Below are 12,809 nucleotides of genomic sequence, written 5' to 3'. Positions count from 1 at the left end.
GCACAACTATCAACTCCAGAGAAGTTTTACTAAACTGTGTTTTGTAAAAAAATGTGAAGCGACGAGCAATCTGCGAAGAAACGCTGCTGCTTCTCGTAATCCTCACTGCACGGGCATCCGTGTTGGTTTTAATGTGGTCCTGGCAGTCTCCATTGTGTACACATTTCTATTAAACAAATGTCACTCGGAAAGCCATAAAACATTTTTTTCCAAACAGCCGCTCGTACATATAGTTGGATTTTTTTTTTACGCAGGAAAACCAAGCACATTAAATGTGTTTGGCTTTTTGTTCCATAAGATCATAACTCACGACAAAGAGATTGGAACAAAAGAGTTCAAATAGAAATTACGGTTCAACCTTCATAATGCAGGAACCTTCATAGCTTCTTGTTCCCCAAATACATTAAGGGAGTAGTGGTGTTGTGGTTTGTGCACTGCGCTATGGATCCAACAATTGATTCCTGGTCACGGCGAACATCAGTGGCGAGTGATATCGATAATGATCCTCGGCCACCACCCTTCACCAATCCCTATTGACCAGCGTGGTGAAGTATGGTCAAAAAATCCCTTGACTGATACAGCGTTGAATGGACGAGCGACTGTAATTTCTTTACATTCATAACACGTTGCTTAATGCAGACACACAATATGGACTGCAGCAATGCTTGCCACTGAGTTGATGTGTCTGTTCATGATGATTGGTGTTTTACCTTTCTATCTGGCAACAAAACTGACACATTTTTACAAGGAGTCATGTTTGCATAGACCGCAATACCTGCAGTCATAATACAAACAAAAGACATGACTCTGATAATGTGCACTGTCCTTGAAGTTGATTGGTCCACACCCGAGACAGAGCCTAGTCTCACATGGGTTGGACCAATCAACTTCAAGGACAGTGCACATTATCAGAGTTATGTCTTTTGTTTGTATTATGACTGCAGGTATTGCGGTCTATGCAAATGTAGTGTAGTAACTCGGCGGGAGACGACTTCACGGGTAACACACTCTTTATTTTATCAAACTTGGTTACAGGTGACTAACACCTACTTTGCATCTCGGGTGACAAACACCCACTTAGCTACTTGGCGACTAACGCCCACTGAGCTACTCGGATGACCAACATCCACTTAGTACTCGGGTGACAAACACCCACTTAGCTACTTGGCGACTAACGCCCACTGAGCTACTCGGATGACCAACATCCACTTAGCTACTCGGCGACTAACGCCCACTGAGCTACTCGGATGACCAACATCCACTTAGTACTCGGGTGACAAACACCCACTTAGCTACTTGGCGACTAACGCCCACTGAGCTACTCGGATGACCAACATCCGCTTAGCTACTCGGCGACTAACGCCACTGAGCTACTCGGATGACTAACATCCACTTAGCTACTCGGCGACTAACGCCACTGAGCTACTCGGATGACTAACATCCACTTAGCTACTCGGCGACTAACGCCACTGAGCTACTCGGATGCACTAGGTCTTCAGCTCCGTCTTCGGGTCTTCAACTGGGTAACTCTCTCGAGTGCTCTCGCGCGTCCCCCTTTATACCCCACCTGCGGACGTCGCTGCGAGCACCCACTTATTCGACCAATCGCCGGGCGCTGGCTACGATCCTCTTTTCCCACATCTCATCGTGCCTCACCACTCACTCCGCGCCGCCCCGTCATCTGTCACTCCCGGCGCGCGCGTCCACACCACGCCCACAACGCGTGCCCAACCCCGCACCCCGCGCCGCCCCGTGATCCATCACTGTCACAGTCGGCGCACGTCAATACCACCACTACACAAACATGACTCCTTGTAAAAAGGTGTCAGTTTTGTTGCCAGATAGAAGGGTAAAAAACCAATTATCATATTTTTACTGGCAAATGAGGTTCCCATAGTGTCTGTTCATGTTTACACTTTCCAGCTGGAAGCCAGAGCTAACCAACTAATTGCACAGAGTGATTGATTGATGGATACCCCAACTAAAATACAAGGGAGATGTTACACAACTGTAGATTGTGATTCGGGTTGTTAAAGAGTTCTCAGCTTTTACAGTTCTTCCTTTTATTCTTTGGGTCTTTCGGCTGTAAAGTCTCGTAGATAGAAAAAATGAAAGTAAATAAAATAAAATATTTAAAGTAAATAAATAAAGTGGATATTTTAAGTAAATCCAATATTTTATTTACTTTAATTTTTTTTTCTACGTGACTTCACCGAAAGAACCAATGAATATGAATTCCTGCAGTCACAAAAGTTTTAAGTAAAAGTTCTTACTCTGTTTTTCTTTACATATTTAATCGCATCGATGTCAAAATAATGTAAGATGCGATTCGTAAACTGTTCTCCTTTGCTTTGGCACACACACACACCTAGACGCCACCTGGATTAGACGCAGTGCATGTGTCGGGGTCCGAGCATCTCTATCCATGCTACCCTTCACCGCAGAATATAACTGCACCATAAATTGTAACAAGCTGTATTTCCTTTACAATTGCAGCATTAAGTGGGGAGCAAAAAGTGAGTTGAATTTTCCTTCATGGACCCAGTCCGTCGATGAGCCTACTATTTAGTACTGGTGCTATAGATGTTTATAGACAGTGCTCAATAATATATTTAATAATGAAGTCCATTTGGTCATGGGAATTGTTTTACCATACTTCACCATGCTAGTCAGTGTGGATTTGTGGAGGGGCTGCGATGTCCAGGGCGAGTTCAGGTATCACTTGCCACTGATGTTGGCTGTGTCCAGGGATTAAACTCAGTTATTTATGGGTTCATAGCGCAGTGCGCTAACAACTGCACCACACATTCCACCCTGGTACTAATAAAATGTGTGGCCGAGTTAGGTTGTAAATTAGCCGAATGTTCCTGCTGGAATTAGTTGACCAATTTTTTACTGGGTTATTTTGCTTGTGAGAGGAAATTAGGGTACCTGAAGTCACAATCCATACATGATGCTACAAATGCATGTATACAGCTATGTCCTGAATACAGCTTTCTTTCATGTATTTAACAAGCAACTTCATAGCCCTGCAGGTCCGCTGTCTCATCTCATGCATATGCTGACATCTCCATGATCCGCTTACAAAGCAATGGATTGCAAGTGTGCCTTACTGCAACATTCTGACAATTATTCCTCCATCTATAGTTACTTGCTTTGATCATTTATTTAAACCCAGTCTGCACGGTATTGGCGTGCACACATGTGCGTGTCTGCGTGTAGGTGACGTACAGCGTGGATGGCTTTGTGGACAAGAACAACGACCTGCTGTTCCGCGACATCTCGCAGACCATGTGGCAGAGCAAGCGGGAGCTAGTGCGCGATCTCTTCCCTGAGGGCAACCCCAAAAAGCAGTCGCTCAAGCGACCGCTCACAGCCAGCAGCCAGCTCAAGACCTCGGTCAACGCCCTCATGAAAGACCTACTCATCAAGAACCCCAACTACATCAGGTCTCCCATTCACCGCCACCTCACTAGGCCTATGCCCTGTGTGTGCCCATCAGGGTGGGGTGGGGGAGTGTTGCATCTGCAGATGGAAACTCCTGTCACGGGAGGTTTCTGTGGTCTGGCATGACCTCATGTATTTCCCATGAGAATGTAACATGCAGCTGGACACGGTTCCTGTGGCTCTGAGGAAGCCCCAGCAGCAAGCACTGGGCTGGGTGGCGTCACTGAAGCAGCTCTATTGTAATATCATTAAAATTCTCCGCCTGTGACTAAATTACCTGAAATGCACCCGATATAGGCAGTTCATGGAAGCTGGACATTGCTTGGATAGGTGAGCACCGTACACTGACAGCGTGTCATAGGGCTCCGGGGCTGTGTGATGTGCAGTCGAGGGACTGCAGCAAAGTCCATTGTTGCACTGTACTTCTGTGCTTCCACGTTCATGTTCCTCGCCATAACCAGCTGTACTGATCAGTGGTGAAGTATGGTCAAATAGCCATCACGGCCTTCACAGGCATGGGGAGACCCTCATTCAGCGGTGGAGTAATAAAAAGGGTTTTGTATGTATGTAGTGGTGATACGCGCTGGGTGTATATGTCGTGTGCCAGCGCGTAAGTACGGGTGTGTGTGTGGTGACGCGCGCTGACGGGGAGGAGCAGGCGTCAGTGCGCGGGTGGGGGTAGTGCTGCTGATTGGCTGTGTGCCGGTGACGCGCCCAGAGGGAGTGATCGGGTAGCAGCGCGGTGTGATTGGTCGGAGAGTGGAAACACGCGCTGAGCGGAACCGGATCGTGGGGATAGCGCGTGGGGATTGGGTAACGGAGGAGCGGTGCCGACGTTGAGGTCCGCATCCGCTCCGTCTCCCGGGAAGAAGGGGTATATAAGGTGATGCACAGAGGAGCAAGGGGCAGAAGTGGAACCATCTAAGAATGAAGACGAAGGTGTAGAGATAGAGCCCGGAGAGGAGAGTAATGGAGAGTAGAAGAGAGTAAGGTATAGTGTGTAGCCAGCGAGAGAGAAAGGTCTACACGAGAGAGTAAGGTATAGTGTGTAGCCAGCGAGAGAGAAAGGTCTACACGAGCTGAGTAATGTATAGTGTGTAGCCAGCGAGATAGAACGGTCTACACGAGCTGAGTAATGTGTAGTGTGTAGCCAGCGAGAGAGAACGGTCTGCACGAGCCGAGTATGCATACGGTGTAGCCAGCGAGAGAGAACGGTCTGCACGAGCCGAGTATGCATACGGTGTAGCCAGCGAGAGAGAACGGTCTGCACGAGCCGAGTATGCATACGGTGTAGCCAGCGAGAGAGAACGGTCTGCACGAGCCGAGTATGCATACGGTGTAGCCAGCGAGAGAGAGGCAAAGTCTACACGAGGCGAGAGAGGAGAGTGTAGCAGAGGCGCAGAGTCTACACGAGGCGAGAGAGGAGTGTAGCCGAGGCGCGGAGTCTACACGAGGCACAGAGAGCCGGCAGCACAGAATCCTGAGTCAAGAGAAGTGCGGTGTGAAGAAGAGAGGCCACGCGTTGTATTGTTACAAGTCAAGATTTAATAAAAGAAGTGTGTTCCCGTCAAGGAGTTTCCTGCCGTCATTTTCCAATACTTCATCTGGCGTCAGAAGTGAAACGGGCTTCCAAGTATGGAGACGAGGAAGACCCGTAGGACCCACGGGATTGACCGCGAGGAAGACCTGGACGACTCGGAGCCGCTGGTGGCGGGGGGTGAGGAAGAGGACTTGCCCACGCTGCAGGGTCCGTCGACGGCGCCGGCCGAGCGACCGGGGACAGACGCCGGGCTTCGTGAGGCGCACTCCCGACTGGCGGAGCTGCTGCTCGCCGCCGCGTCCATCTTGGCGGAGATCAGCTCGTCGGGAGGAGCGGGGACGGTGGGGGACATTTTACAAGGTCGCCCCGCAGATTCCCGCCAAAACGAATGGGGGATTCCCGCCATTGCGCCTGGGCCTACTTTTGGCGGGAACGGCGAGCGCCACGTGGTGGTGGGTTCCCAAGCGCGCGCATCGACGTCATCAGCGCGCGAGGGGGTCCGCCATCTTACGTCTGCTGCTGGAGCCGCCATCTTAGACACCGACGGACAGGCGGAGAGGAACCACGAGGCGGATGACTTCATTTTTCAGCAGCGCCTGCCCACGTTGTCAGCCTTCAAGGCGGAAGGCGGAGACTGGGGCCAATTTCAGCGAAGGTTTTTGGCGCATCAAGAGATGTCAGCGTGGTCCGATGCTACGGCGCTGCGGGCATTGCCCGCCATGCTGGACGACGATGCGCTCGCGGCCTTCAGGGCTGCACGGAAGTCGGACCGCTCCACGCTGAAGGATGCGCTGGGTTTGTTGGCCAGGGTCTACGGGCCTCCCTCTACATGCCGCCATCAGTTCTACGCAAGACGGAAAGCGGCCACGGAGACCGCGCTGGCCTATCGCACGGCGTTGCTGGCTCTTGCTGATGCTGCGTTCCCTCGGATGGACGAGGAGGGCCAAGACGCGATGGTTTTGGAGCAGCTGCTCAAGTTGGCGCAGGACCTGGGGGTCCCTATCAACACAGCTGACGACATTGATATTTCTTCTTTGAGAGTCGCCACGAGTATTCAAGCGCACGAGGCCCTACAACGGAAGCAAGGCGTTGGTTGCAACGCTGCTGTCGTCGCAGCCCCGGGGTTGGTGGTCGCCGAACCCCAAGTCGTCAGCCCACGAGAGGAGGCGTTCGCCACGGGACGACCAGGGGACTGGAGGCCGGGGGCCCGGTCGCCTCTGCGATCGGGCCGAAAGTCGGAGCAACCAAGATCTACTCCGACCCTCGTCACGTGCTATAACTGCGGCCTCCGGGGCCACGTGGCGTCCGGGTGCCGCGCTCCGCGGCAGCGCGCCATAGGAGCTCGGCTGGACGACGACCGAGAGCCCAAGTCATCTCTACAATCCCCGGCAAGTCGCGGCACCTCACACGCTCGGCCTGTTTATTCGGCACACATGGGACGCCGCGTTGCGGCGGAGGAGGGCCGGTTAAGGTTCGGGGATTCGGTTCGGCGAGGGGGGTTCGGCCGGGACCAGGGAGACATTGAATGGGCGGAATTGGGGCATAGAATTGTGGCTGCTTCGGCGGGTTCGTCCGTTGTTACGGGATCTATTGATGGGGTTGAGATTAGGGTGTTAGTGGACACGGGGGCATCGGCAACTATTATATCGGACCTCATTTATAATATTCTTCCAGTCCAATGTCGTCCGCTGCTTCCAGTGGATGTGCCATTTTACGCCGCTAATGGGGGATCGTTGGGCATTATCGGTCAGGTTAGGGCGTCCATTTGCATTGGAGATATCAAATTATCGGGACCCGTTTTCGTTTCGTCTTCTTTGGCAGTTCCGTGTCTTTTGGGCACTGACTTTTTGGCTAAAATGCCCATTAAAATTCTTATCGATCAACGATGCATTGAACTGCCATCGGGTCGCCGGATTTCATTTTTGACGGGCCCTACTGACATTCGGACGGCGTGCGCTACGATACAAGCGGTGGCGACGCAGACAGTGCAAGTGCCCCCGGGTTCACAGATGTTGATTCCCCTCCGGTTGCGAAAACCATGGGTGAGGGAGGCTTCAGGACAGAGTATGCTTTTGGGTCCTTCTAACAAGGCTGTCGGGGGTCTTGATTTATCGGTGGCTCACACTTTGGTGCGGGCTGACAGGGACCCGTTTGTGATGGTTTTGAACGCGGGGTCGCGACCAGCTGTCATCCCGCAGGGCACCGTGCTGGCTCACGCGGCGCAGGTTCCTGGGGATGATGGGTTGGTTGCGCAGGTGGGCTCGAGCCCCGCGCGGAACGTTGAGCCAAGGGAAGACCTTGAGTGGGTCCATTCGTTATGTGCCGCCTCGGACGATTTGTCAGAGGCGCAGTTGGGTGCGCTGCGCGAGTTGCTCATTGAATTCTCTGATGTATTCAGTAAACATAAGTATGACATTGGGTGCACGGATTTGTTGCACCATCACATTGAAACGGGCGATGCGGCGCCGGTCAGGCTAAATCCCTTCCGACTGAGTCCCGTGGAGAAGGAACATGTTCAGTCGGCTGTTAACGATATGCTAGAAGCCGATATTATTTCACCCTCCTCTAGCCCGTGGGGAGCGCCTATTGTGCTGGTTAAGAAGCAGGACGGGTCCCTGCGATTCTGCGTTGATTTCCGTCGCCTGAATAAGATCTCTGTGGCTGACGCGTATCCGCTCCCCAGGATGGATGAGTCCCTCGATGCATTGTCTGGTGCGCGATATTTTTCGACTCTTGATTTGTTATCGGGGTTTTGGCAGTTGCCGCTCGACGAAGAGTCGAAACCTAAGACAGCATTTCGGACTCCAGGGGGGCTGTTCCAGTTTAACCGGTTACCCATGGGACTTCACTCCTCTCCAGCGACGTTTCAGCGACTTATGGAGCTGGTTTTGTCGGGCTTGCAGTGGGATACATGCTTGATTTATATGGACGATGTCATTGTTTTCAGTAAAACGTTTGAGGAACACCTCCGGCGATTGAGAGGGGTGTTCTTGCGAATGCGATCGGCTAAGTTGAAATTTAAACCGGCCAAATGTCACCTCCTTCGTAGGTCCGTTAGATACTTGGGTCACATTGTCGATTCTTCGGGGATCTCCACCGATCCCGCGAAGACGGATTGTGTCGGTTCGTGGCCGACACCTACGTCCGTTTCCGACGTGCGTAGTTTCATCGGGTTTGCTTCTTATTATCGGCGGTTCGTTGAGCACTTCGCCACTATTGCAAAACCCTTGCACGCTCTAACGGCGAAGGGAGTGAAGTTCAAATGGGGACCGGAGGAGGAGGCCGCGTTTCGCTCCCTCCGGGACGCCTTAGTGGGTGCCCCACCCTTGTGTTATCCCGATTTTGCCAGTCCCTTTTTGCTGGACACGGATGCTAGCAACACGGGCATTGGGGGGGTGCTATCCCAAGTCGTTGGAGGTGTCGAAAGAGTTGTCGCCTACGGTAGTAGGGTGTTGTCTCCGGCGGAGCAGCGCTACTGTGTCACCCGTCGCGAGCTGCTTGCCATTGTTTTTTTTGTGCAGCAGTTTAGGCCATATCTGTATGGTCGTCACTTTACAGTCCGAACGGACCACGCGGCGCTACAGTATTCATTGAGGGTTGCCCAGCCCTCGGGCCAGTTGTCGCGTTGGTTGGAAGTCCTCCAGGACTATCAGTTTACGATTACGTACCGTAAGGGGTTGCGACACACGAATGCCGATTGCTTGTCGCGGTTGTTGCCTTGTGATGAATGCGCGTGTTTGTCGGGATCGGCGCGCTGTAAACCGACGCTTGCGGGGGAGATGGGGGCACTGGCTGCGACAGCGGGCGCACCGAGTGGGGATGATTCCACTGCCTCTCAGGGTCGGGACTCGCTGCTCTCGCTGTCGCTCAGCGAATGGGGCCGCCTCCAGATGGCGGACAGCTCGCTGCTAGCATTGCGCCGCAAGGTTGGGGGTCCCGAGGGGGACCAGGAGCGTACCGGCTCCTATGTACTTGAGCGGGGCGTGTTATTGAAATGGGACAGTTTGTCCCGGCGGAACGCACTCGTGGTGCCTTCCGCTGTGAGGGGGAGGGTTGTCTTGGCGGCACACGAACGCCTCTTGCACTTGGGAGTTAACAAGACGCTTGCCCTGCTTCAGCGTGACTATTACTGGCCGGGAATGGGAAGTGATGTGGTGCATATTCTGAAGGGGTGCGTTGAGTGCGCCAGGCGTAAACCACCGGCCGTGGCAGCTAATCCACCGCTGCAATCTATTCAGGTCTCGCGTACCAACGAGCTCGTTGCACTCGATATTTTGGGGCCCTTCCCAGTCACGCCGAGAGGGAATAAATATTTGTTAGTGGGGGTCGAATACTTTACCCGATGGCCTATGGCGTGGCCTCTCGCTAACCAGTCGGCAGCGGCTGTGACGGATGCCTTCGTCCAGGGCTATGTCCTGGACAAGGGGGCTCCCGAACGCCTGCTGACCGACCAAGGTAAAAATTTTTCGAGTAAATTGTTGCAAGAGGTGTGCGATCTGTTGGGTACCAAGAAGGTGCGTACCTCCCCGTACCACCCGCAGACTGACGGGATGGTGGAGAGACTCCACAAAACCTTGACTTCCATGCTGTGCCAGCAGGTGTGCGAGGCACATGTAGATTGGGACCTGCAGGTCCCGGGAGTCCTTGCCGCGTATAGAATGGCCCCCCATGCAGCTACGGGGTTTTCCCCATTCTATTTGATGTACGGTCGGGAAGCTGACCCGCCAATAGAAACGCAACTTGGCCTGTCCGCTCCACGAACTAATTCTAATTTGGCAGAACATATTAAGTTTAATATTCATAAGCTGACAGAGGCGAGGGAGGCCGCACGGCTTAATTCGCGGGCTCGCCAAATTGCTAATGAACGGTTGCGGGCACGGAAGGTGTCCATGCACGAATGGAAACCAGGTGACAGGGCCTGGCTGCATTGCCCTCAGGCACCCTTGGCTACGTCGCCTAAATTGTTGAGACCGTGGAGGGGACCCGTGGAGGTCGTGCGCGTTGCACGGCCCCAGTGCGTTCAGATAAAGTGGGGAAAGCGCCGGTGGTACGTTCACCCCTCCCGACTGAAACCGTTCTCGCCTCCATATGGCCTCCCCTTGTGTCGTGATGGCCGGGCGTGTGACGTGACCGGCGACCCAGAGGGGGAAATGTCTCTGCCTGATCCACACGTATTGTCGCCTGATCTGCTCCCAGGTGTCTCGGAACTGACAGCTGCCGATCACCGGCGGCCGGATCTCCGCGGCGGGGCCGGCCCTTTCAGGCCCGTTCCGCGCCGTCTGGAGCGGCCGGAACCGCCGGACGGTCGTCAGTGTCCCGCCCCATACGATGGACCAGCCAGACGGACTCGCGCCAGGTCGTGCTACTTTGCATGACCTGCCTCGTGAGGAGTCGGAGCAGTTGGAGCGCCTCGTCACTGCGTGTAGTCGCAGGGACGTGGGGCGCGTTCGTTTCGAATTTGCTCGTATCGTGTTATTGTTGACTTTTCGCGTTCATTGTCAATCTGTACATAGTTATTCTTGTTGTTGTTGTTGTTGTGTTATGTTACGGGGCACACTCGGGGGGTTATGGGGTTTTTTTTTGTTGGTTGTCGTTTTATCGTCGTGGTTGGTTGTTGTTAGCAGCCGGGCCGGCTGCGAGCTATGTGGGAGGGGGTGATGTAGTGGTGATACGCGCTGGGTGTATATGTCGTGTGCCAGCGCGTAAGTACGGGTGTGTGTGTGGTGACGCGCGCTGACGGGGAGGAGCAGGCGTCAGTGCGCGGGTGGGGGTAGTGCTGCTGATTGGCTGTGTGCCGGTGACGCGCCCAGAGGGAGTGATCGGGTAGCAGCGCGGTGTGATTGGTCGGAGAGTGGAAACACGCGCTGAGCGGAACCGGATCGTGGGGATAGCGCGTGGGGATTGGGTAACGGAGGAGCGGTGCCGACGTTGAGGTCCGCATCCGCTCCGTCTCCCGGGAAGAAGGGGTATATAAGGTGATGCACAGAGGAGCAAGGGGCAGAAGTGGAACCATCTAAGAATGAAGACGAAGGTGTAGAGATAGAGCCCGGAGAGGAGAGTAATGGAGAGTAGAAGAGAGTAAGGTATAGTGTGTAGCCAGCGAGAGAGAAAGGTCTACACGAGAGAGTAAGGTATAGTGTGTAGCCAGCGAGAGAGAAAGGTCTACACGAGCTGAGTAATGTATAGTGTGTAGCCAGCGAGATAGAACGGTCTACACGAGCTGAGTAATGTGTAGTGTGTAGCCAGCGAGAGAGAACGGTCTGCACGAGCCGAGTATGCATACGGTGTAGCCAGCGAGAGAGAACGGTCTGCACGAGCCGAGTATGCATACGGTGTAGCCAGCGAGAGAGAACGGTCTGCACGAGCCGAGTATGCATACGGTGTAGCCAGCGAGAGAGAACGGTCTGCACGAGCCGAGTATGCATACGGTGTAGCCAGCGAGAGAGAGGCAAAGTCTACACGAGGCGAGAGAGGAGAGTGTAGCAGAGGCGCAGAGTCTACACGAGGCGAGAGAGGAGTGTAGCCGAGGCGCGGAGTCTACACGAGGCACAGAGAGCCGGCAGCACAGAATCCTGAGTCAAGAGAAGTGCGGTGTGAAGAAGAGAGGCCACGCGTTGTATTGTTACAAGTCAAGATTTAATAAAAGAAGTGTGTTCCCGTCAAGGAGTTTCCTGCCGTCATTTTCCAATACTTCATGTATGTTAAAATTTCGAAAAGATGGTGTGTCTTTTTTTAGCCTCATTGTTTAGCCATGGTGTATGTGTCTATGTCTCGAATGCGGTTGAATTCTGAATATCTTCAATGCCTGTCGATTAAATCTTGGGCAGCATTGGTCAGCAAGCAATGCTAATGTTATAAGTAGTTATTTCTGCGGCAAATACAATGGCATATAAGAGCCCCAAGAGTCTAAACCGTTTATATTTGTGATTCAGAATGATACCTTTTGAGCTTTCCAACGATAGCTTTCATTGGCTGCAACTAGAATGTGTGCATCACATACATTTTGAGTAGCATATGCATCCTCGAGCTGCAGTGGTGAAGGCCATTAATGAAAGCTATTTAATTTCAGTATTATGTTTTTGAATAAACAATGGGACTGTACTGGTAAGGGATATTTAAAGCAGAACACAACTCATGTGATAATATTCCACTACCAACAGCACATTGTGCATTACAAAACATGTCACCGTTCACAAATAATACATATAGGATTACATATTTTTATATCTGTTGTTTACAATTTCATTGAGCAAAATAATTGACAGTATTTAGATGTGTGTTGTTTATTAAATTAGATACATAATGCGTGTTTTGGATCTCAGTGGGTGGCATATTAACCTAATCAGAGCTGCATCATAATCTTCTTGGTTCTTTCGGTAAAGTCACGTAGAAGGGAAGTCTCACGACGTTTCGGCCACAACGCAAGCAGCCGAAACGTCGTGAGACTTCCCTTCTACGTGACTTTACCGAAAGAACCAAGAAGATGAATCCCTGCAGTCACGAAAGCTTTAAATCGAAACTGCATCATAATATCAACACGTAATCATCTCTCAGCACTTAAGCTATGGTTCATGACTACACAGACCATTCATTATGTGGATAATTAAATGTACTCATGAACTCACTAACCTACACCACCGCTAAGATGAAGGCAGTGTATTTTGGCTTCGTCAGATACACACATTTAATTTAAATACTCTCTCTGGAGTGCTTCCAAACGGCATGCGCTTTGTTATGAATCTCTTAACTTGTCTCTGGGGCGAGGTGACCTTGTGGTCGTGTGGATTTTTCTCCGGATCCTTCGGTTTTTCTCTCCACCTTT

General features: G+C 52.3%; 1 protein-coding gene across 5 annotated transcripts in view; it reads left to right on the top strand.

Annotated features, from left to right (window-relative positions):
* Positions 1–12,809, top strand: part of LOC144934146 (unconventional myosin-Ib-like) — a 116,500-nt gene that overhangs the window by 80,754 nt on the left and 22,937 nt on the right. For all 5 annotated transcript variants that reach the window (XM_078859668.1, XM_078859658.1, XM_078859647.1 and 2 more), the window contains exon 17: positions 3,223–3,449. In XM_078859668.1, coding sequence (XP_078715794.1) covers positions 3,223–3,449 — 227 coding nt within the window. The remainder of the gene's footprint in view (positions 1–3,222; positions 3,450–12,809) is intronic.

The sequence above is a fragment of the Lampetra fluviatilis genome, chromosome 1 (genome assembly GCF_964198595.1).
Source record: "Lampetra fluviatilis chromosome 1, kcLamFluv1.1, whole genome shotgun sequence".
Lineage (NCBI taxonomy): Eukaryota > Metazoa > Chordata > Hyperoartia > Petromyzontiformes > Petromyzontidae > Lampetra > Lampetra fluviatilis.
This window is presented reverse-complemented; position numbering and strand designations above follow the sequence as displayed.